We start from the raw sequence: 23531 nt of genomic DNA, 5'->3' as shown, positions 1-23531 counted from the left end.
AATTGAAATTAACTTGTTTTTTTTTTTTTTATTTATAAATAATAGCATAGTCCAAATGTTGTGACTCTACTTCAAAAATTCAATACTTTATATTTACAAATTTTAAAGTTTAAAACTTTACTATAAGTTCTAAAATCTGCATCATTCAAGTAAAAAAAGTTGTCTAATTAGCTGAGGTTGTCTGAAGTGCAACCAAAGATGCATACACCCCATCAGTCCTTGTCATGAGCATATCATGTGTCCCATTCTCAACAATACCTCCATTTTTCACTACTGCAATCAGATCAGCATCTCGGATCGTGGTTAGCCGATGAGCAACAACGATGGTCGTTCTGCAAACCATCACTCGGTCCAACGCGTCTTGCACTGTGCGCTCAGACTGCACGTCCAACGCGCTTGTCGCCTCGTCCAGAAGAAGGATTCTCGGGTCTTTTAGTATTGCCCTTGCAATGGCTATTCGTTGCTTCTGGCCACCCGATAACTGAACCCCTCGTTCTCCAACCGGGGTGTCATAGCCCTCGGGCAACGATGAAATGAAGCTGTGTGCATTAGCAGCCTTTGCCACTGTGATGATCTCGTCCTCGGATACTTCTTCTTGCCTGCCATAGGCGATGTTTGAACGAATCGTTTCGTTGAACAAAACGGGCTCTTGGCTAACCAGTCCCATTTGTTTCCTTAACCATCTTAGGTTGAGGTTTTGGATTTCAACCCCATCTAGGTATATGCAGCCACTGTTGGGATCATAAAACCTCTCTGTTAGGCTTATCACAGTGGACTTCCCACTGCCACTTTCTCCAACAAGGGCAACAGTCTGCAATGGGTCCAAAAGAGTAAAGGTAAAAAATTTAAGTGAGATTTGTACACTTAGGAGTAAATTGATGCATATATATGTACCTTTCCTGCAGGAATAGTCAAGCACAGATCTTTAAAGATTTCAATATCTGGCCTCGATGGATATCTAAAGCTGACGTGACGAAACTCAATGTCACCTTTGACAGTGCCCAACACAATACCTTCATTGCTTCTCGAATCTATGGCGGGTTTGTTTTCAAACATTTCAAATATAGAAGCAGCCGACTCCTTGGATTTCTTGAAGTCGGAAAAGAAAGTGCTGAACTGGGAAAATCCGGTGGATGAAAGAACTAGAGAGAAGACAACCTGCATGCAGCTTGCTCTTGTTAAGAGTCCACATTGATAAAATAAGAGAGAACATATGGATTTATAAGGCCATGGTTAGATAAGCTAATTGGTTGAATTCAATCTTTTAGTCGAGTTGAAATGAGAAACTATACACGCGAGCAACTACTCACCTTGAACACTTCATAGACCGTTGCGTTGCCATGGTTTACAAAAACCGCTCCAAGGTAGAAAGCTAAGGCATATGTGGAGTATATTATAAGATTACCAAAGCCTAAACCAGTCCCACTCAGAAGTCCAAGCTTGAAACCGTGTTTCCTTGGGGCTTTACATTTTCTTCTGTACATTTCCATTACCTCATCTTCAGCACAAAATGATGCAACAGTTCTAATACTCCCAATAGCATCGTTTGCAACCTGACTGGCATCTTCATACATCACCTGTAATGAGTTAGTTAGACATCAGATTTTGCCCAAACGTCCTTGTTGAAAAATAAAGAGTTAGGTTTATCTATAGGGTTGTGTCTGTTTATGAATAGGTGTCAGTTTATGGATAGTTACTTACAGTTATGTGTTTGTATATATATATATGTACTATGTTTCTTTGTTAGAAACAAACAGATAATATAGAATCATACTAATATATTCTATATCTTTCAGTCTTATATACATTTTCTATTCCTTGATTATCATCTTTGCTTCCGCCTAACTGGCGGGTGGTTGTTCTCCACCCGCTAGGCCATTCCATCTTCCAAATTCAACAATCCTTAATATGTAATGGATACAAAGGTAAAAACAAAATTACCTTGTCGTCAACAATGGATTTATTGAAGACCTTTGTTGTTATAAATTTATATATATGTACTATGTTTCTTTGTTAGAAACAAACAGATAATATAGAATCATACTAATATATTCTATATCTTTCAGTCTTATATACATTTTCTATTCCTTGATTATCATCTTTGCTTCCGCCTAACTGGCGGGTGGTTGTTCTCCACCCGCTAGGCCATTCCATCTTCCAAATTCAACAATCCTTAATATGCAATGGATACAAAGGTAAAAACAAAATTACCTTGTCGTCAACAATGGATTTATTGAAGACCTTTGTTGTTATAAATTCTTGAAAAGCTATTAGCGGTATAGTAGCCAAAATAATGAGAGTTAGCCTCCAATTCGCATAAAAGGCTATCGTCAAACCGGATACCAGAGTTGCTAAATTTTGAACAACCAAAGCTAATGCGTCTCCCACTATATTTCTCACGATTGAAGCATCAGTAGATAGCCTTGCACCGACTGCCCCACTGCAATAACGAAAGATTCAGAGAAGCTGGAACTTCAATTCGGAAGTATATAAATTATAACCATTATTATGCTTACCTTGTATTAGCAGGATCGTCGAACCAGCTGATATCTTGGTGAACCACCTTTGCAAAAGTCATGGAACGAATCCGCTGTATTAGTTTCGAGCCTGCAACTCCAAACAAGTAATGTTGTGCCGGTCCAGTTATCAGTGCAACGACTCCAAGAACTACGGACATAAGTGCCCAAAACCTGGAACCCTTCTTTAGCTCTTCTGGAGGTTCGAAAAAGATTTTAATAATTGTTGACATCAATAGTCCAAGCAGAGGGAAAAATACACCATGTATGGCTGCAGCAATCGACCCAACTAGCAATACTGGAATTTCGGGTTTATTTAGCGAGGCTAGAGATGTCAATGGACTAGTGTGTTCCTTGTTCTTGTCCCCTCCGATTTCTATACTTCCCTCCGATCCCAACCTGTCGTGGATGTCAACCACCCCCGTAACTCCAAAGCTAAGCGTAAGGGATGATAGATTACTTAATGACCTTATGCTCGTCGATCTCTTTAGAGACAATCTTCTGCTCGAGACAGACAGCCTCCTACTTGAACTATCCATATATTTATCGTTTCCTTTTTGTATTTCCTTCTGAGTAGTGCTGTCAACCTCTTTACTCCTTTCTTGCATCTGAACTAGCTGGGAATAAGCTCCATCGGGGTTTTTCATCAGTTCATCATGAGTTCCTGTTATTCAGTTTCAACGGGAGTATAAACAAATAAAAGAAACGATTAACATTGAAACTATTTACGAGGGTTCATGAGTAATAATGGTATTGGCTCTTTGTGATTCAATAGGTTGAGAAAGTAGTTATGAACAGATACTGCATTGTAACAGAGTCAGTATGTAGAAGCTACCTTGCTCTATGAGTTTACCGAGATGGACAACTGCGATGAGGTCAGCATTTCTAATAGTACTTAGGCGATGGGCTACAACCACGGTTGTCCTGCTTTTCATAACATTCGTAAGGGCACCTTGAACAATGCGTTCAGATTCGACATCCAAAGCACTCGTTGCTTCATCAAGAAGAAGGATTTTCGGGTTTTTCAAAATCGCCCTGGCAATGGCAATTCTTTGCTTTTGTCCTCCGGATATCTGAGTACCGTGTTGGCCTACCATTGTGTCAACCCCCTAACATAGAATCGAAGTTAGATACAGGTTAAAAGAGTTGTATAAGTGAAGATCAATTTTACCTTGGGAAGCATGTCGATAAATTTTGCAGCATTAGCAAGCTCAATCGCGTTTCTAATCTCTTCTTTAGACGCATACCCTTTTCCACATATTATGTTCTCTCGTATGCTAGTTGCAAACAAAGCAGGTTCTTGACTTACAAGCCCCATTTGTGCCCTAAACCACTTGATTTGAAATTTCCTTACATCAATGCCATCCAAATATACACCTCCACCTTGAGGGTCATAAAATCTTTCTAATAAACTAATAACCGTCGATTTCCCACTCCCGCTTGGTCCAACTAAAGCTACGGTTTTTCCACTCGGAACATATAGAGAGAATCCAGAAAAAATTTGAACGTCCGGTCTGGCTGGGTACTTGAAGAACACATCTTTCAGTTCGATTTCTCCCTTGATATCTTCCAACACAATCCCGTTAGGGTCATATGCATCGATTTGTGGTATACGCTTAATAGTTTCAAACACCTTATATGCTGCAGCTTGGCCTGCTGCAAATGCACTCAGGCAAGGAGATACCTGACCTAATGAACTGATTCACGAAAGAACTAATAGCAGTTAGGTCATAAAGAAATGAATTCGATCATTCGATTCAAATTAAAGTGATCCCCCGTGCTTACCCTCCACCCATCATAACAGCTACAAGGACACTCATGACGTCTCCACCTTCATATCCTTTCTTCAAGATCAATATAGCTCCATACCAAATGGCAAATCCATACGAAGAAAAGACAATGCACAATATAATACCAATTCCAAATCCCGAAGCCATCCCTTGCTTGACACTAGCAGCATAGGCTTCTTGAAGCTTTGTATTGTATCTTTGAATTGCTTGTTCCTCCCCGGTGTAAGACACAACCTATTGGCATCATAAAACACCACAAGGGGAGATTGATAAAACATCGGGAAAACATATGTTTTTTTTAGTACTGCTGACTCTATTACAATGCAATATATGTTCATAACTACTTTCTCAACCTACTGAAGCACAAAGAGTCAATACAACCCCCACTGAGGCTCGAATCCATGACCTCCCATATGGGAAAGCCACTTCGTGCCACTAAACCACAAGGTCATTGGTTGTATCATTGATCTTAATAGCTTACCGTTCTAATTCCCCCTACAGTTTGTTCCACCACATTTCCGGCTTCAGTATATGCAACTTGAACATTGCTAGACATTTTCGACATGGTATATATCGAAAATGCTATGCCAATTCCAAGTGCAGGCAGGCATGCAAGCATGACAAGAGTGAGAAGCCATCCTTTCACCATTGCTGCCACAAAGCTTCCAATGAATGTTGTTGCAAATTGAATAAACTTCCCAACCTGCAACATTCAACTTATTAGAAGTAATATCTAACTCAACCAACAACCACCTCCACTTCCCTTCCCGCCTTTTTTCCCCATAAGAAATTAAGATAAAAATTTAAAAAAATAAAAATAAAAAAAATCTCAGGTATACCCGAGGTATGCATAGAGTAAACCCCGCTGACCGGCTTAAACCATGAAGGCCAATGGCCCGCTCCAACCTAGGGGTATGGTTGAGTAGAAGGGACTCATCCATCCTTAACCAAAGATCAAGGGATCGATCACTGGCTTTGCGAATGGAGCACCTTTAAATCTCCAGGTCAGCTGTTCTACCCAAAAGAGGTGCCCACAATCCCCACTAGGAGTGAACTTGTAAGTTGTAACCTTATGATTGACTCAAAAAGGAAATCCCAACTTGTAATCTTGTGGTTACCAAATCAACAATCTGACTAACTTGGCTGGGTTGTCTCATTTCGTTTCTGTTTTAACAATAAAGAAAGCATCCACACAAGCATTGTTCACAAGTTCTAAAGATTGAAAAACAAATGGCATTGTTTTACCATGCAATCAGTAAATTATATTAGCAATTTCTCAAAATGAATGTAATTTCCTTTCCAAATTGGAATTATCAACTAAATTGAGGGAAAAAAAAAAAAAACAAGTACCCCATTCTACATTCAAAGTGCCACCAACTGCACCCATAAATAAAAATAAAAAACTGAAATTTCCAAATTAGTCTTTCGCTAAAGAAATGTCTGGAAGAGAAAAAGGAGTGATAAAATGAAGCTTCAGAACACAAAATGGAGAAAAGATCATTCATTTCAAGACAAAAGTCATAGCAAAAGGATATTAGTTCAGAGTTGGAACCTTATCACCAATGGCTTCTCGAATAAGTAGAATGTCATCAGACAATCTTCCAACAATCTCTCCAGTTTTAGCCTCAGTGTCAAAGAAGCCAATGTCTTGTCTTAATATGGTATGCAAATACAATTCTCGGATCCGGGCTGCCTGCCTTTCTGCTGTAGCCGTCCAGCATGCCATCTCTGTAATTCACGTCCATCTTAATTTCATAACATATTGTATAAATAATAAAAGATTAATGTTATATATATAATCCTCATGATGGGTTTTTTTTTTCATATTTAATTAATAAGTTTTTTTTTTAAGATAGATGGGATAAGCTAATTCAAGTTAGGTTTTTTATTGCCATAACAAGAAGAGAAATTGGGAGAGAGAAAATGAAATTAGTCATCATAACTAAATAGCAATTTTACATTTCATTATGAATTTACCTATGGGTTCTTTTTATATTTCATTCATAAGTAAATTCTTAAAAGAAAAAAAAAAATTGTTCATTATTTTAGTGCACTCTAACTTTTCCTATAAGAGCAACATTATTGAAAGTTTTTGTTTTTTTCATTATAAGGAAGGGAGATACCCTACATATACACACTATTGCCTCAACTAAGATTCGAACCTTACACCTCCCACTTAGGGGAGCAACCCGATACCAATGGACTACAAGCCACTTGGTTTATTGAAAGTTTTTGTTGATGTGGAAAAAAGAAGATTTGGATTCTTTTGCTAAATCAAAATTCTTGTCGTAGTAATAATAACAATAATAATAATAATTATTATTATTATTTTTATTATTATTATTATTACTCCGTATTATTATTGTTATTATATTACTCCGTATTATATAAGGCAAGTCACGCATGTACATGACTTGTGCAGCCAATGAGCGCGTCAATAGTGACCACCCTAAATTTTCCTCATCCCCTTCTCATAACAAAATCCAAAAAAATAATAATAATAATAATAAAAATAGTGTTGTAAAACTCGACCTATGTTCTCTTAGGCTAAAACAATTTAGACATTAGTTGTCATTTTAGTTTATAAATTTATTAGATAGCCTACTTGCCTAATTTTGTTTAGTGTTATTTCACTCAAAACGACATTGTTTTGAGCAAAACAACTCTAAAATTTGTTAGGTAATAGGCACACAGGGACCAAATCGTAAAATCAAACATAAACATAGAAAAACTTGAGATTTGGAGACGTCATCACCCAATACCATCATTGCCCAACTTGCGAGTTGCAATGACGATATTGATAACGACAACAACCCATTGCCGCAGTTTGAGAGACTGTCGAAGATGTCATCACCTATCGTAGTGTCGTAATTCTCGCAGTCTTGCCATCACCGCTCACTGAGTCCTCACCTCCACAGTTAGCTCGGTCAACTATCGTCTAGGATTTTGAGACTTTTAACTTGTACCTTTTTCACTTTGGAAGTTTTTACCTTTTTCATTTCCTACTTCGGAGTTTTCAATCTTCTAGCACTATTATTATTATTATTATTATTATTATTATTATTATTATTATTATTATTATTATTATTATTTGACTTTTTGGATTATTAATAATTATTACGGAGTATAATATTATTTAGGAATAAGGGTCAAATAGGCCATCGAACTGCACTCAATAATACAATTAGGGCACCGAACTTCAAAAAGTTACAATTGGGTCCCTGAACTAACGAATTCTATTCAATTAGTCTAATTTGTAGGTTTCCAAGTTGTTAGCAGGTTACCCCTTTTCAATTTTTTTTTAATTATTATTTAAAATAATTATTTAATATTAATAATTAAAAAAAAAAAAAAAAAACAGATTGACACGCCAGAGACGAAGAGTTTCTTCGTCTCCGGCCATGGAGACGGAGTTAACTTCTTCGTCTCTGGCCGGAGACGAAGGAACCTTCTTCGTCTCCGGCCAGAGACGAAGAAATTAACTCCGTCTCCATGGCCGGAGACGAAGAAGGTTTCTTCGTCTCCGGCAGAGACGGTATCTTTTTTTTTTTTTTTTAATTTTAATTTTAAATAATAATTTTTTAAAAATATTATAAATTAGGGGTGACCTCCTAACAACCTCCAAAACCTACAAATTGGACTAATTGAATAGAATTAGTTAGTTCAGGGAGTTAATTGTTGCTTTTTAAAGTTCGATGGCCTAATTGCATTATTAGGTGCAGTTTGATGGTCTATTTGAACTTTATTCCTATTATTTAATTGCTACCTATCTAACTGAAGGTATACAATAAAATACAAAAAATATTGTTGTTTTACTTTAACGCCTAAGTACTAGGCGCCCATCCACGGCGCTTAAAGCATCCTTATCAGTTGTGATTTTTTATGAGTTATTTGTGGGCCTCAACATCCACCTCATTCTCCACTATCTCACTCAATCATAAATAACTCTTCTTCACATTAATTTTAAGTTTTTTTATGAGTTATTTGTGGACTCACCGCTATCTCACTCAATCATTCAATCTGACATTATTTTTTCATTTGCAGGAAGATTCTTTTTGAATTATCTCATTCCCACATCAGCTTTGCTTTTCACTTGAGAGAATTAATTCTGACATTAACTCCCAGATTTTCTCTATAGTGGATGCTCTTAGTGACTCATACAATATTAAAGAAAAACTGATTACCATTAGCCTTGCTTTAATTGATCAAGATAAGGAACAAACTTATATAATTAATCAAGATAAGGACGTTACGGCACTTACGTGTACTCTCTCTCGTCTCTATCTAATTAATTACCCCTATTAACCAAGTTTAGTGTTTAAGAATATGGAAGCATTTGAAGTCAAACTTTAATTATGAAACCATTCTGTATTGCGGACACTTGTACTGCTAAGTGCATGTACAAATTTGACTTAAATTTTAGGTATTAATTACCTAATACTGTCTTAATTTAAACTTGTTTAACTTATCTTCTGTATTGTATTTAAAGCAAATCGGAATGGTATCAATTAATACCTTAAAATTTTTTATAATTGCTTTCAAAAAAGTTTTTTTTTTTAATTATAATTTTGTAATAAGATATTAATGTTTTATCGGAAACATGAGTACGCGACATGAAAAAATAATAATAAATAAATAAATAAATAAATATATATATATATATATATATATATATATATATATATGTGTGTGTGTGTGTGTGTGTGTGTGTGTGTGTGTGTGTGAGAGAAGAGCAAAAGCCAATGAACTTACGTGTAAAAGAACCAATACCACCACCAACAGCAACGTAAAAGAATTTAAGGGATACCTGCATTTCAATTTAACATATATATATGATTATTGAGTAAGTCTTATGTGAAATCGGCTCACATGATACATTTAATATTTTTAAATTAAAATATAATATTTATGTATAAACTTATGAAAATATTACATTTTAACTAAAAAAGAATTATTATACAGCTCACATAAAATAACCTACTAATAGTTATTTCATTTGCAGTTAAAAAAAAAGAGTATGTAGTAAATTATCAATTACTCAAATAAACAACCTAAAATTCATAAATAATAATAAGAGAAAATTTTATTTGTAGCCTCTTTTTTTTTTTTTTTTTTTGAAAGCAAACACAAAAACAACTGCAACTCAAGAAAGCATGAACAAAAGTCAGAGGTTAACCCTCCCACGAATAAGGACCAACATGAGGACCAGTTGTTTTAGCAAGAACGTGAGCAAGCTGGTTCACTAATCGACAAATATTTCAACACGACATGCACCTAAAGTGTTCATAATAACAGGACAATCATTAACAATAGAACCAACCTAAGAAAGACATGTCCAATTTTATTTGTAGTCTCTTAATTATTCTCTTATAGTACTCCATAGTTTTTAGTTTTAGTGATTTTTTTTTTTTTTTGGTCATTGTAATACACTCCTTAACTTATAAATAAGTTGTAGTTTTAGTTCAAAGAGCAACAAAATCAGTAAAAATACGTTACAATTTACTTAGTACATGTATATTTGAATAATTTCTTATTTTTCTTCTTTATGACATTCAATTTTGATATTTCATCTCAAAACTGAGAATTAACAACCAACATCCCTAAATTTTTCCTTTTCAATTGCAATATATCTTCCTTAAAACTTTTTTTCTTACACAAACCTATTAAATTTGAATTTACTATTTTGCATATAAAATACAAAAATTGAAGAATTATAACGGAAAAAAAATCATAATAAATTACAAAATAGCTATGTACTAAGTAAAACAATAATGTATTTTAAGGATTAAAATTGCAATTTATTTGAAAGGTTAGGGAGACATTGCAACGAAAAAAGGTAATGACTATAATGACAAGTAAATAATAATTGAAAGACTAAAATGTATTTATTTCCCTAATAGCAATAACACAATAAAATTCTTGTCGTCATCATTTAGATTTTGATCAAATAAACAGAGACTTTTTTTTTTTTAATTGTTCATAAAAAAATTATTAGATATGCAGGTTAAATGTAAGTATGCAAATTAATATCGATAAAAATACTTTCAATTTTTTTGAGAAAAATGGTCAAATGCCCATCTAAGTTAAAGGAATATTGCAATTGAACCCTTAGTGGAAAAAATTATATATATTCAAACTCACTAAATATGATTCAACTTGTTTAGCCATGTGTTTTTTTTTCCCTTTTAGTGTATGTTTTTTAATTTTTTTTTTGTTTAAATTTTAATTTTTAAAAAATATAGTCACTAACTATTTGAAAACAACCACGACTATTTAAAAATGGCAATCATGATCGAATGAGACAGCCATGATTATCTTCCCGATCTAAAACAAGGGATCGAAGACAATCATGATTGCTACCTTAGTTTTAGACTATTGAAATAGATGACAATTATGGCTATTAGAAGCATTCATCGGTATTCTCATTCGACAACTGGGGGCTGTATTTAGAAATTTTAAATAAAAACACAAATTCATTAAAAAAAAAAAACGATGTTAGTAAGTATTAGCAATTTAAACATACATATTTATTTCATATAACATCTAATCCTATATATATATATATATATATATATATATATATATATATATATATATATATATAAAGGGGTGGGGTGTGGGAGTGGGGGGAGCTGTCACACTGCCCCCACACTAGCTAGGTCTCTGGTTACATTAGAACTCAATTAAACATTTTTGTCGATTTAAAAAATTTAAATGATTATTTTTTCATTTGGGAGCTCAATTACACTATTCATTTGAATTAGAAGACGAATTTGACATTTTATGTAATGTATAGTTTTGATCAATTTAGTTTCAATAGTAAGGAGAAAATCTCCCATACATGCGTCTATGAACAGTACAGTTTTGCATACTGAACTTTAATTTGATATACCTTGGAAACGTTAGCAAGAACGTCATCGCTACCAATCGATTTGGCGAAAGCGTTAATGACATCGCCGAAGAGAAACGAGACGAGAGGTTGCGCCGCCCCAATGGCGACGGCGCCTAATGCTCCGACGATCATCAACGCTACATCAACCCTATCCGCAAACCCAAACACCTTGTAGAAAGCCACTTTCTCATCTTCCGATGGTTTCCTCCTCGCCGGCATCTCTCCACTCTCCGCCATTTTCACCTAATAGTTAGTACAGTCTTTCTCCAAGCTAAAGCTAGTTTCGAACTAATCTTTTGGTCTGAAGCACAAACGAAAATATACTGCGTATATATATACACACACATGCATGCACGGCTATTGCACGCCAACTGTTTGATATTTGCTTTCTTTAAGTAAATAGGTTTTAGTACTCCTAGTTGGGTGCCAAACTTGTAGATGGTACGAATTACGATCGAGTGAGGTTACACCGGCGAGCTATGGTATAGTAGACACTAGGATAGATGGTCCATTTTTCATTCATTCCATCGCCTAACTTCTATCAAACATTCAAACAGCCAGTTGTTTAGTATTGACCACACGGACAGTTCAATTAATACACGAAATAAAATATCGACTACACAGACAGTTTAATTAATACAGGTGTCAAATTGTGTAAAGACTGAAAAACCTAACAGTCACAGAGTAAAGATTACATTGAATGTGGTGGGCTCTGTAATTTATTTCTACACATTGTAAGTCACAAGATAGAGATTATGTTGAATATAATGACGTCTGTAATTTATCTCTGTACTATCTTATCAGGTCAGCAAGAATGGGTAATTGACCTTTTTTGGTGCTTATAATTAGGGGAATTGAGTCCACTATAGTGAATAATTTCATGAAATGCAATTCTAATTTAAGAATGTACTTTTTTCCCCAAAAGATTGTAATAAGACAATTAATAATAATCCTCCAACACAAATACAATCAAATGCTAGGATTCCCAAAATAGTAACTGGTGTTTCTATGGATGTTATTCCAAGAATATAGTTGTTCAAAGGTGTTTGAAGAGATCTTAGAAAGCAAGAGAGACATATTTTGCTTAAGTTGCACCTATATGATGGGAGACCAAGGAAGCATAAACTCCATTCTCAATATTCATTAGCACCTCATGACTTCCCTCTTCAGCAATCACTCCGTTCTTGATAACCGCAATTGAATGGGCCCGCCTGACCGTGGCTAAGCGATGCGCGACCATAACAGTGGTTCGGTTCATTATCACCCGGTCCAACGCCTCTTGCACCATTTGTTCACACACGGTTTCCAGTCCGCTTGTAACATCATCCAGTAAAAGGATTTCTGGGTTTTTCAAGATTGCCCTTGCAATGGCAATTCTTTGCCTTTGGCTGTCCGAGAGTTGTGTTCCTCTTTCTCCTACACGAGTGTCATAGCTTCGAGGCAACGAGCAAATGAATCTGTGGGCATTTGCCATTTTCGCTGCCTTAACAATCTCGTCTTCGGTTACAGTCCCCTGTTTGCCATACGCAATATTGTCACGAACTGTCTCGTTGAAGAGTATTGATTCTCGGCTCACTAGCCCCATCTGTTGCCTTAGCCAACTTAGCTTTAGTTCCCCGAGAGGAACCCCGTCCAATAATACTGCTCCAGACTCGGGATCATAGAACCTTTCAATTAAGCTAATCACCGTTGATTTACCACTTCCACTCTCTCCAACGAGAGCACATACCTTTAATAAAATCACGTAATTAAACCCTTACTTAGTACGTCGGGCATAATGTAGACGAAGAATATGCAGTAAATTGAAATTTATTGAAAGTACCTTTCCAGCAGGAATTTTCAGGTTTAAGTCCTTGAAGATTTGGATATCTGGGCGAGTTGGATACTTGAAGCTCACATGATCAAACTCGATCTCTCCCCAAACAATAGGTAAAATCTTGCCTTGTTTGCTACTAGAGTCAATCTTGGGTCTTCTATCAATCATGGCAAATATAGAAGCAGCAGATTCCTTAGCTTTGTTTACATCTGGAGCCATTGCATATGCTTGAGAAATTCCGACACTTAACATTGTCATTGCATAGAAAACCTGAACACAGTACTATCTTTAGTTTTTGGATCAAAGAAGATACATGGAAATAGACCATAATTGCAACCACTTTTTTCGAACAAAAATCTCATATTTGGGTTAGATTTTGCTTCTTCCACCCCCCCCCCCCCCCCCTGGTAGTTTTGATACCTTTAAGACTTCGGAGAATGTTGCTTTGTCATGTTGAACCAGAACAGCTCCAATGTAGAAAAAGAAAGCATTTGCAAGATATAATGCCAGAGAACCAAAAGCAAAGCATACACCATTGATAATGCCAACATGAACTCCCTGTGTCACCGGGACTTCACATTTCTTCAGATACATTGCCACCACTTTCTCTTCCGCACAAAAAGATGCCACAGTTCTTATACCACCAATCGCTTCACTTGCAATTTGACTTGCTTCTTCATACATAACCTATAAAGTACTTATGAATATCAATAACCTACTAAACATTTTATATATGTGCATATGGTTTATAATCAAGATGTAATTATGCACAATCATGGCTCTTGTTTACCCCATGCCTCCAGAATCTATCTAATCAAATATTTACCAAAAGTACAATTGTATTGGCCATTAATGAAAATAATAAGTAGGATTTTGAAGGAAACCTTAGGATCCACACGGAATCCATTGGATAACCATATTTGCACTAGCAAATCTGCAGACATTAATGGCAAAACACAAACAATTATGAGTGCTAAAGCCCAATTGGCATGAAAGGCTATAATCAGGCCTGATAGCACAGTAGCAATGTTTTGGACAAGTAGTGCTAAGGCGTCGCCTACAAGGCACCGAACAGTGGAAGCATCAGCAGATAATCTAGCCCAAACTGCATCGCTGCATTAAAAACAATATAATATATTTGAGATTGAGTTGACAAAAGTAGTTAGTTTTGTTTAATATATATATATATATATATATATATATATATATATATATATATATATATATATATATATATATAATTAAATGGGTTATAAAGATCAGGAGTTATTACCACATGGGGTCCTCCGAGTATATTGGTTTTGCCACGTTTAGTCCTAAACTTTCAAATTGACCATAAGTGGTCTCCAACTTTCAAATTTAACCATTTGTGGTCAAAGTTAACCACCCATGTTCCTTTAACTTTGAAAATTTAACCAGCCATAGTCCTTTTGAAAGGACCATGGTTGGTTAAAATTTAATAGTTGAAGGACCATGGGTGGTTAAATTGGACCACGAATGGTTAAATTTGAAAGTCGAAGGACCACAGATGGTCAATTTGAAAGTTTAGGACTAAACGTGGCAAAACCACTATACTCGGAGGACCTCAGATGGTATTTACTCTAAAGATCAGGGTACCTTGAGTTTGTAGGATCGTCAAACCAGCTGATGTCTTGGTAGATTACCTTCTTGAATGCCAAGGACCGAATTCTTTGAATTAATTTCCCTCCCACAATTCCAAAAAAGAAATTCTGGATAGGTAAAACTAGGAAAGTAACTAGACCTAGGGAAAGACACATGAGTGCCCAAAATCTGGAATCTTTAATCATCTTTGATGGTGGTTCAAACAAAGCTTTAATAGCCATGGAGATAATGAATCCAAATACAGGTAAAATTGCCCCTTGAATACATGCAACTATTACTCCCAGCACCAAACATGGAAGTTCTGGTCTGTTTAGAGCAACAAGCCGCTTAATAGAAGTAATTTTCTGTTTCTCCATATTTTTTTCATATGCTTCTTCTTCTTCATTTTCATAATCATTTCTGGTTTCAGGTTCCCAAATGTTAATTAGACCAGGTATCACATAGCCAAATGTGATAGAATGTCTTGACGACGAAAAGCTCACTGATCTTCTCATTGCTGCAGATATTCTCTGGCTCGATGACCAAGTAAACTCATCTGAATCCATCATAGTCCTTCGCCTCTCGAGTGAAACCACTTGTTGTGTATTGTGTTTTTGCTTACTTTCTTGTTGCATTTGGACTAGTTTGGTATATGCCCCATTAGGATCTTGCATCAATTCATCATGAGTTCCTAGGTTCCATTTAGAAATATATATGTAAACCATTATGACATATGCTTTCCATATTAAACATACTTACAACGAGATATTGCTATTATATATATGCACTTTGTTAATTCCATACCTTGCTCCACAAGTTTTCCAGATTGCAGGACAGCTATGAGGTCAGCATTACGTATAGTTGTCAAACGATGAGCGATAACCACAGTTGTTCTGTTTGATATAAGATTGTTGAGTGCATCTTGCACCATTCGTTCTGATTCTGCATCCAAAGCACTTGTGGCTTCATCAAGGAGGAGAATCTTTGGATTCTTTAGAATTGCCCTCGCAATTGCTACTCTTTGTTTTTGTTCATCTGATAACTGCATTCCATGCTCGCCAACCATGGTATCAAGCCCCTAGATAAAACGGAATTTCCAATATTATTTTTGCAGCACTGATTAAAAATATCACTCCATAAAAGAAACAACAATGTCTGTACCTCGGGAAGTTCATCAATGAAGTTGGCAGCATTAGCAATTTCTAACGCTGTTCTTATCTCCAAATCGGTAGCATTTTCCTTGCCATAGGCTATATTCTCTTTAAGGGTAGTTGCAAATAGGATAGGTTCCTGACTCACTAATCCCATTTTTTCTCTTAACCATTTGAGCTTGAATTTCTTTATATCGATGCCATCTATCAGTACTTCTCCTGCATCAGGATCGTAAAACCTTTCCAGTAAACTTATGACACTCGACTTGCCACTTCCACTTTGACCTACCAGAGCTACAGTTTGGCAATTTGGGATGTGCATTGATAATCCAGAAAAGATTTGCACATCTGGCCTTGCCGGATACCTAAAATACACATCTCTTAGTTCAATTTCACCTATCATGTCATCCAACTCAATACCTCCCATATCAGATGCATCAATTTGCGGTGTGCGATTTATTGTCTCAAATATTTTATAAGCCGCAACTTGCCCTGCTGCAAATGCACTTAGATACGAGGATATTTGGCGTAGTGCCCTGAGAACATTAAAATCCAAATATTTATGTTCTGGGGTTATATATAAGTGATGAGAAAGTTATAAATAACAGATTATGGCACTTACATTCCTCCAATCATAATGGCTGCAAGGGCACTGACTACATCTCCCCCATTGTATCCTTTATCTATTATCAGCCTGCTCCCGTACAGAAAGGCAATTCCATAAGTACTGAACACTACAAGTAAAAGAGCACCAGCTCCTCCACCAGAAGCCAGACCTTGTAGAATTTTATATCTGTAAGCAATTCTAATGTTGTTGTTGTACTTATCTATTGCTTGTTTTTCTCCAGTGAAGGAAGCAACCTATTAAAAGCATATAACCCAAATCGAGAAACTTTTCAGAATCTTATAAATATATTATTATAACAAGTTTTAACATCTATATCACAGCAATGCTTTTACCATTCTAATTGCTCCTATCGTCTGTCCTACCACGTTTGCAGCTTGTGAATAAACAACTCGCATGTGACTTGACACCTTAGAGTTGATCAACGCCATGATTCCTCCAGGAATGGCATACGCAGAAAGACAAGAAGACAGAACTAATGAAAGAAGCCGTCCTTTTATGAAAGCAATTGTGAAGCTTCCAAGGAAAGTTGAGATATATTGGATGAATTTCCCAACCTATTATAACCAGTAATTAAGGGGTAAAATTTTCTTTAGCCTTTTTATTTCTTCCATTCTTGTGTAGAAATAGGTAAGAAATTTACCTTTACACCCATTACTTGTTGAATGATATCGCCAGACATTCTACCAATCACCTCTGCAGTTGACATTTCAGTGTCAAAGAAGGCAATATCCTGTCTTAGAATTGCTCTCAAATACAATCCCCTCATACGGGCAGCTTGCCTTTCTCCAGTAATTGTCCAACACAACATTTCTGTAATGTATAAAAGATGTGAATTATTCAAGAACCATATCTGAAAGCATAAAAGTATGAAAATAGGTATTTTCAGAAATCTAGTTTACGGAATTTCTTTTCCTCTCTAGTTTTTGTTTCTCTCTATCTGTTAGTTCAAATATATCATTCCTTTTAGTTCTGCAAGAGCATCTCCCATTACTTTTCTAAGCTCCAAAACCTATAACATTGTTGTTTCAACTTTGAGCTCGAGAAGCTTCTCCAACTTACAGTTGCAGCCCTTTTAAGTAAATTATCTAAATTTAGAACGCCAGGAATTAGCATTAACAGTGCACCATAAATCAGCATTAATAGAAAAAATGCACTTACGTAAAACTGAAGCAATGCCCGCATAAATAGCAAGGCACACAAAATCAAAGCAGACCTGAAAATGTAATGACATTGCAAGATGTTATGCTTCTGGTTCACATACAACAACAGATTTTCATGCTTTGAAAAAAAAAAATCCATGAATTCCATGAAAAAAAAAAATCCATGAATTCCAACCAATCCTCAAATAACAAGGGAACATCAAAAGTCATCGCTGACAAGTGACACTGCACATTAATATTCATCTTCATTTCAAAACTTACACTATTGTTTACCAGATATATTAGCTACCTCATCGTATAAAGAAAATAATTAGTTGTGGTTGACAATAACAATATTCTCAAAAGTATGGATGGAAAAGTTGTTTAAATCACTATGCAACAAGTCAACAACAAAAGGAAAATTCATTTTACCAGGAATTGTGGAGATTAAATAAACACAGAAGCATGCTGTTGGGAGTGGGATGGTTAGAAGTTGAGCTCCAACCACCACCCAGCATACTTTAATATCCGTTACACACTTTACACACTTTAATATCCATTACATATCCTAACCAATCAAGGGTGTGATTTTTAAAATCCATATCCAACCAGCAAGAAATACATACATTTGTTTAACGAACAATAAAGGTGAAGAATCACTAATATAATAATAAAAATTAATAGAACTATATACCAACTAATATGAAAACAATATTAAAAACCACAACTACTAAAATATTAATATAAATTTATGCACAATCAAATATTTACTCTATCTCAAACTCTTAATTAGAGATACTTTTACTCTATCTCAAACTCCTAATTTTTCTCATCCACCACCAACCAATCATTATACTATTATAGTAACCCTAATGTCGTGCAAGTCGAGTGTGAGAAGTCAAGCAGATGTGTCTGATGGAAATTGCCAATCCCATATAGCATGATTATATAAGATCAAGAAAAAGAATGGATTTCTAAAACATGAAGTAAATAAAATCAAAGAAACTTGATATACGCATATAATACCTTTGAGACTGTATGAACAAGATGTGATTGATCCACCTTGGCAAAAGAATTTATTAGCTCACCAAAGATGATGGACATGAATGGTTGTGTCAACCCATTGGCCATGGCAGCTCCTGCTCCAATGATCATCAAAGCAAGATCAAACCTATCTGCAAATGAGAAAAGTTTGAACAACGGGACACTTTGATCTTCAGCTCCTTTCTGATCAAAGGTTTTCCTTGATTTTTCTCCATCCTCAGTGCTCATCTTGTTTGTAAGACTACTTGTTTTCCTACAATCCTTTCGTTCTTGAACTTAATAGCAATAGAAAATAACTACACTAATATTTATAGGCAAAACCGCAAAAGGAGTATTGGGTGGGAATGGGGGGGTGGGGGGGGATACCGATTGGACACTAATCACCGCTATCAGCAGCAGTCTGCAACACATCGTCTTCCTTCAAGAAGACACAAATTCCCTCCGGTGGATAATGGTACTGGATCCATTCGCAATAGTTTCTCGGGTGCTTCTCTTGCAAGCCAATTGGCAGCGCCGTTACACTAATATTTAAGCACAATATTAAAGTAGGGAAACATTAACAATGCATTTAATTCACCGTCATTGTGCAATGTGCATTACTTTCAATTGAATACTCCCGTAATTCACAAGATTATCAATCATAAATATTGTTGAAAATTAATGTATAGAAACCATTCAATTGATCATATATAGAAAATTTTTAAAACACATCCAAAAACGGAAATTTAGAGGAAAAATATAGTACTAAACCTGACAGTTGCAACTCAGATTTAATGCCAGGAAAGGAAAATCAATTTATATAGCAATTTAATTACGAGTAGTAACTTGAATAAAATTTGAACCAATTGTAGCTTGCTTATATTTAAGTACAAAAATTACACACAAATCATAATCAAGAAAGGTAAATAGGTAATTCTAACTACGGTACATGAAGTCTAATATTATGACTCACTTCTTTTCGATTAAGAGAAGAGTAAGAAAGGGATATAGATACAAATTTGATATCTATCTACTGTATTAGAATAATTATTAGTTTGATTGCCTGTTTTGGTATTTAAGGCAAATATTATTCTACTTACTATAATACTGTAATTACTATATATGCAGATACTGAGTACTTGAGAAAATAATTTACTTACTATAATGCTTTCCTATATAGAAAAATGCCACCATCCGTACAATACTTATTATTATACTTGTGGGGCATGATAGAATTTCCCTCCTTTCATATTGTGCTTAAATTTTTTTTACCTTTCCAGTAAACATTCATTGGAGGCTTAAATTTCTTAAAATTGATACCATTTATCAGTACGCCTCCCACATCATGGCAATTAAACATTTCCACATTCCAGTGAACCATAATAGGGATGGCAACGGGGCGGGGGCGAGGAATGGGGTCCCCGTCCCCGTCCCCGAAATAGGTCCCCGTTCCCTGTCCCCGCGGGGATTTTTTGGGGACGGGGAATCCCCGCCCCGTTTTTTGAATGATGCCAATGAAAAAAAAAAAAAAAAACTATATTATCATACTATCAAAATCATACTATCATATTTTAAATTGTTAAGTCTTGAATCATTAAACAAAATTATAAATACTAATCAAAATTAATTACTAATTATTGAACATATAAATTACAAAATAAACTACTCTACGTTAGCTACTGCCTACTGCTATGCTTAATAGAAAGGTTTTAAATGTTTTGTTTTCAAGTTTATATATATATATATATATATATATATAATATTATACGGGGATTTGGGGATTTGGGGATTCGGGGCGGGGCGGGGAATGCCCTCCCCGTCCCCATCCCCGTCCCGTTCCCCGGGGGCGGGTTGAATTGCCATCCCTGAACTATAACATTTGGCCTTCTACTTCCAATCTATCCAAACAGGGCTATAGTTGGTACTTGGAAAATATGTGAGAACCTGGAAAAAGATTTGCATATCTTTTCATTCACATCATTTAGTTCAATTTAATCCTTGATGTCTTCCAACTTAATACCACTAGAATTGGATGCATCAATGAATGGTTTTCGATTTATAGTCTCAAACATTTTGAAGTCTGCGGCTTGCCCTGCTGCAAATGCACCTGCAGATGGAATTGCTTGACAAGGAGACCTGAGAATGTTAGTATAGAGAGAAAGGAAAAGGCAAAGAGTTATATTTGTGGTTAAAGAACGTAATTGACAGATTCAGAATGATTCTTAGTGGAATGTTATTGTTCTTGCCGGCCATTCAGACATTGATCACATCTCCTTTGTATCCATTGTTTATTATCAGAAAGGTAACATACCAGTAAGCCCATAACTACTGAAAAGAACTATAACCATGTCCAAACCTTCACCAGAAGCCAGCCCTTGCAGGATTATGGACTTATAAGCAATTTTCATTAGCAGTCATACTTTTCAATTGCTAATTTTCCTCTGGTGAATAAATCAACTAATAAAAGCATAGCCAAGAGTTCAATAACTTATAGCCAATGTATAAAGCATAACAATTCTAAATTTCTAATATGCGGTATTCAATGCTTTATAGTAATAACTCCTCCTATTGTCTATCTGATCCTCTGCAACATTCCAGCTACTGCATAAGCAACTTGTCCATGATTTAATATCTTCAACATGATCTGCTATATAAGCAATAAGACATTTCTGTAAAGCACTGCAAGTGTGAATTATTCAAAAGCCTTATTACACCCCTTAAGATCATGTAAGTTCCGCACTTTTATGTTCCACTCCTTACTGCAAATTACCCAGATTTAAAAGATCTTTTCTGTTGAGCATGGCTAAAAGGACAGAAATTTGCATAAATTATGTGACAAAAATCTAAGGCAGTGAACTTCCAATGCTGTGACAACAAATATTGACAAATTGTATCAACTCTTGGTCAAATTTTCTCCTATATTTATATCCTTGGGCAAATAGCAATGTCATGATATTTGTGATGCAGCAGGCAGTACCAAAGGGGAGACATTGTCCCCAATAGTATACCATACTTGATGGGTATCTGAAAATGACATGGCAAGATGTTATTGCATATTCTCCACAATCAAAAACACATACTTTTGTACCCCAAGAAGTTCTGCTGCACACAATCCAATCATTGGTTATATAGAGTGCCCATCTTTTTTCTTTTTTTGAGTGACAAGGGAAACTCTCAGTCATTACCCAAGAGTGTACATTGGATAGACTACGCATTGTAACCCTAGCCGGCAAAGTACCAAGAAAGTAAACTAGACTAAATTGCCCATAGTTAAACGGCTCAAACTAAGTCCGATGGTGTGTACTGGATAAATCCCATGTGATTCTAGTTGGCAAAGGACCATAAGGAGGTAAAACTACTTAGATTGGCCATAACTGACCCGTTCAAACTAAGGAGAACAATAGGTCACTCCCACTAAAAGTGAACCCGTAAACTTGTGGTTACTAGCAACAATGTTACCAATTTGGCTGGGGTTGCCCTGCCCAGCATTTTTATCTTCTAATACACTATGGGAGTACAAGTAGCATTTCACATACCCCAAATCCAACACAGTGCTAGAATTTATCAGATATATAGAAAAATAGTGAAATATCCCCTTTTTGCTTCTTCTGGAAAATAAATAATCAACGACTTTGTTCACACCTAAAATGGGAAAAAAATTGAGTACTGATAAAAGGATAGAGAGTAATTGTAAGTTAGGGATAAGATTATCACTTGTCAGTTTTCAGACTAGCACGAGGATAAAAATAAATAAATAAATTATAGACGGAGATAAGAACTGAGCTTAGCGAACTAGAGCTTTGTCGTCATCCATTATCCGCCGGAAAGAAGGGCGACGGACCACGACAACCAACCATACGGCCATACCTCCGCCGGCCCCGCCCCTGGACGATGACGAGGTGATCCGAAGGCTTCAAGCCATGGCCCATGACCAGAAAAGGACAGGCCCAAGTATAAAAATGGGCTCTTTTTTTAAAAAAAAATTATACAAAAGGAAAGAGCATTTTTTTTTAAGTGTGCTTACTAATTGAATAAAGAAACAAATAATGGCCTTACATCCGATCCAACTCGTGTTATTGACTCTTTGTGTTTCATTAACTTGAGAAAGTATATTGTGTTGTTGACTCTTTGTGCTTTTGAACAAACACAACATAATAGAGTCAGTAGCATTAAAAAAAAAATTGTTCTCTATTTTTATTTTTTTATTTTTATTTTTATATTTTATATTTTTCTGTTTAGAAAACTTGTTTACTAATACTCATTTTTTTTTACTAATGTTTTAAAATTTATACAAGTTCAATTTTTGAGTGATTTTTAGACCCCCTTATATTTAAAATATTTTTGGATATATTTGTTTTAAATGGAATAAATATAAATTTTACTTTGAAATTTAGTATATGTAAAATTTCAATATTCAATATCCGGACCAAACTTATATTATGATATAATAATATAATTAAAAATATCTGAACAAATAATCTATTTAGTCTAGTTAAAATCCAAAACTTGGTTTAAAATTCACGTTTTAATTGTAATAATGTGAATAATGTCTAACTTTAAATCTGTCTATCTAGCCGGGGCTACCGACCGGATAGTCTACTCGGACTGCCTGACTGGGTACCCTATCCGGGGTATCGAACAACAACAATAATAAGCCAATTGGGGATTTGGCAAATTAATCATGTTGCAAAAGTGATGTTATTGCTGGGGCATACAAAACATGGACTTGATGAATGTGGAGCTACCAACAACCAACAACTAATTGGAAGTGGCAGTTGGTCTCATCAGCTTTAATTTTAGCCATAAAGAATATATATAGATGCACGAGGGAGAGTAGCAAGATGCATGCCCCCCCTGCACTCTGCAGATCGATCGGATGTATATAGTGGGGAAGTGTCTCTTCAATTCATTAAATTGACTGCCATGTTACGTTATTTATGAGCTGAGCATCCTATTGGTTCATTTTTGCATGTT

At 35.5% G+C, this 23531-nt stretch overlaps 2 protein-coding genes across 2 annotated transcripts; both read right to left on the bottom strand.

Annotated features, from left to right (window-relative positions):
* Nucleotides 1–2: 2 nt before the first annotated feature.
* Nucleotides 3–11435, bottom strand: LOC109165073 (ABC transporter B family member 9-like). Its single transcript, XM_019313685.1, has 12 exons — nucleotides 11199–11435; nucleotides 9059–9113; nucleotides 5859–6034; nucleotides 4788–5009; nucleotides 4302–4540; nucleotides 3688–4213; nucleotides 3352–3625; nucleotides 2517–3180; nucleotides 2212–2440; nucleotides 1311–1577; nucleotides 895–1158; nucleotides 3–811 (listed from the first exon to the last, which is right to left on the bottom strand). Exons 1-12 carry the CDS (start codon nucleotides 11433–11435, stop codon nucleotides 164–166), a joined length of 3801 nt encoding a protein of 1266 aa, XP_019169230.1. The 3' UTR covers nucleotides 3–163.
* Nucleotides 11436–12161: 726 nt separating this feature from the next.
* LOC109165072 (ABC transporter B family member 9-like) lies at nucleotides 12162–18901 on the bottom strand. Its single transcript, XM_019313684.1, has 12 exons — nucleotides 18561–18901; nucleotides 17554–17608; nucleotides 17036–17205; nucleotides 16728–16949; nucleotides 16390–16628; nucleotides 15778–16303; nucleotides 15421–15694; nucleotides 14632–15307; nucleotides 13899–14127; nucleotides 13435–13701; nucleotides 13021–13284; nucleotides 12162–12927 (listed from the first exon to the last, which is right to left on the bottom strand). Exons 1-12 carry the CDS (start codon nucleotides 18804–18806, stop codon nucleotides 12283–12285), a joined length of 3813 nt encoding a protein of 1270 aa, XP_019169229.1. The 5' UTR covers nucleotides 18807–18901; the 3' UTR covers nucleotides 12162–12282.
* Between the last annotated feature and the right edge of the window lie 4630 nt (nucleotides 18902–23531).

This window comes from Ipomoea nil, unplaced genomic scaffold (assembly GCF_001879475.1).
Source record: "Ipomoea nil cultivar Tokyo-kokei standard unplaced genomic scaffold, Asagao_1.1 scaffold3069, whole genome shotgun sequence".
Taxonomy (NCBI): domain Eukaryota; kingdom Viridiplantae; phylum Streptophyta; class Magnoliopsida; order Solanales; family Convolvulaceae; genus Ipomoea; species Ipomoea nil.
This window is presented reverse-complemented; position numbering and strand designations above follow the sequence as displayed.

Excerpts from the sequence above, each read along its gene's own strand:
- LOC109165072 (XM_019313684.1), bottom strand. The coding sequence starts at position 18,806 with ATGAGCACTGAGGATGGAGAAAAATCAAGGAAAACCTTTGATCAGAAA. Across the intron at positions 17,206-17,553 it reads GGGCATTGCTTCAGTTTTAC|AAATGTTGTGTTGGACAATT; the intron begins GTAAGTGCATTT and ends TATACATTACAG. Across the intron at positions 15,308-15,420 it reads TGGAAAACTTGTGGAGCAAG|GAACTCATGATGAATTGATG; the intron begins GTATGGAATTAA and ends AATGGAACCTAG.
- LOC109165073 (XM_019313685.1), bottom strand. The coding sequence starts at position 11,435 with ATGGCGGAGAGTGGAGAGATGCCGGCGAGGAGGAAACCATCGGAAGAT. Across the intron at positions 9,114-11,198 it reads TTCTTGCTAACGTTTCCAAG|GTATCCCTTAAATTCTTTTA; the intron begins GTATATCAAATT and ends ATTGAAATGCAG. Across the intron at positions 5,010-5,858 it reads GAGAAGCCATTGGTGATAAG|GTTGGGAAGTTTATTCAATT; the intron begins GTTCCAACTCTG and ends TGAATGTTGCAG.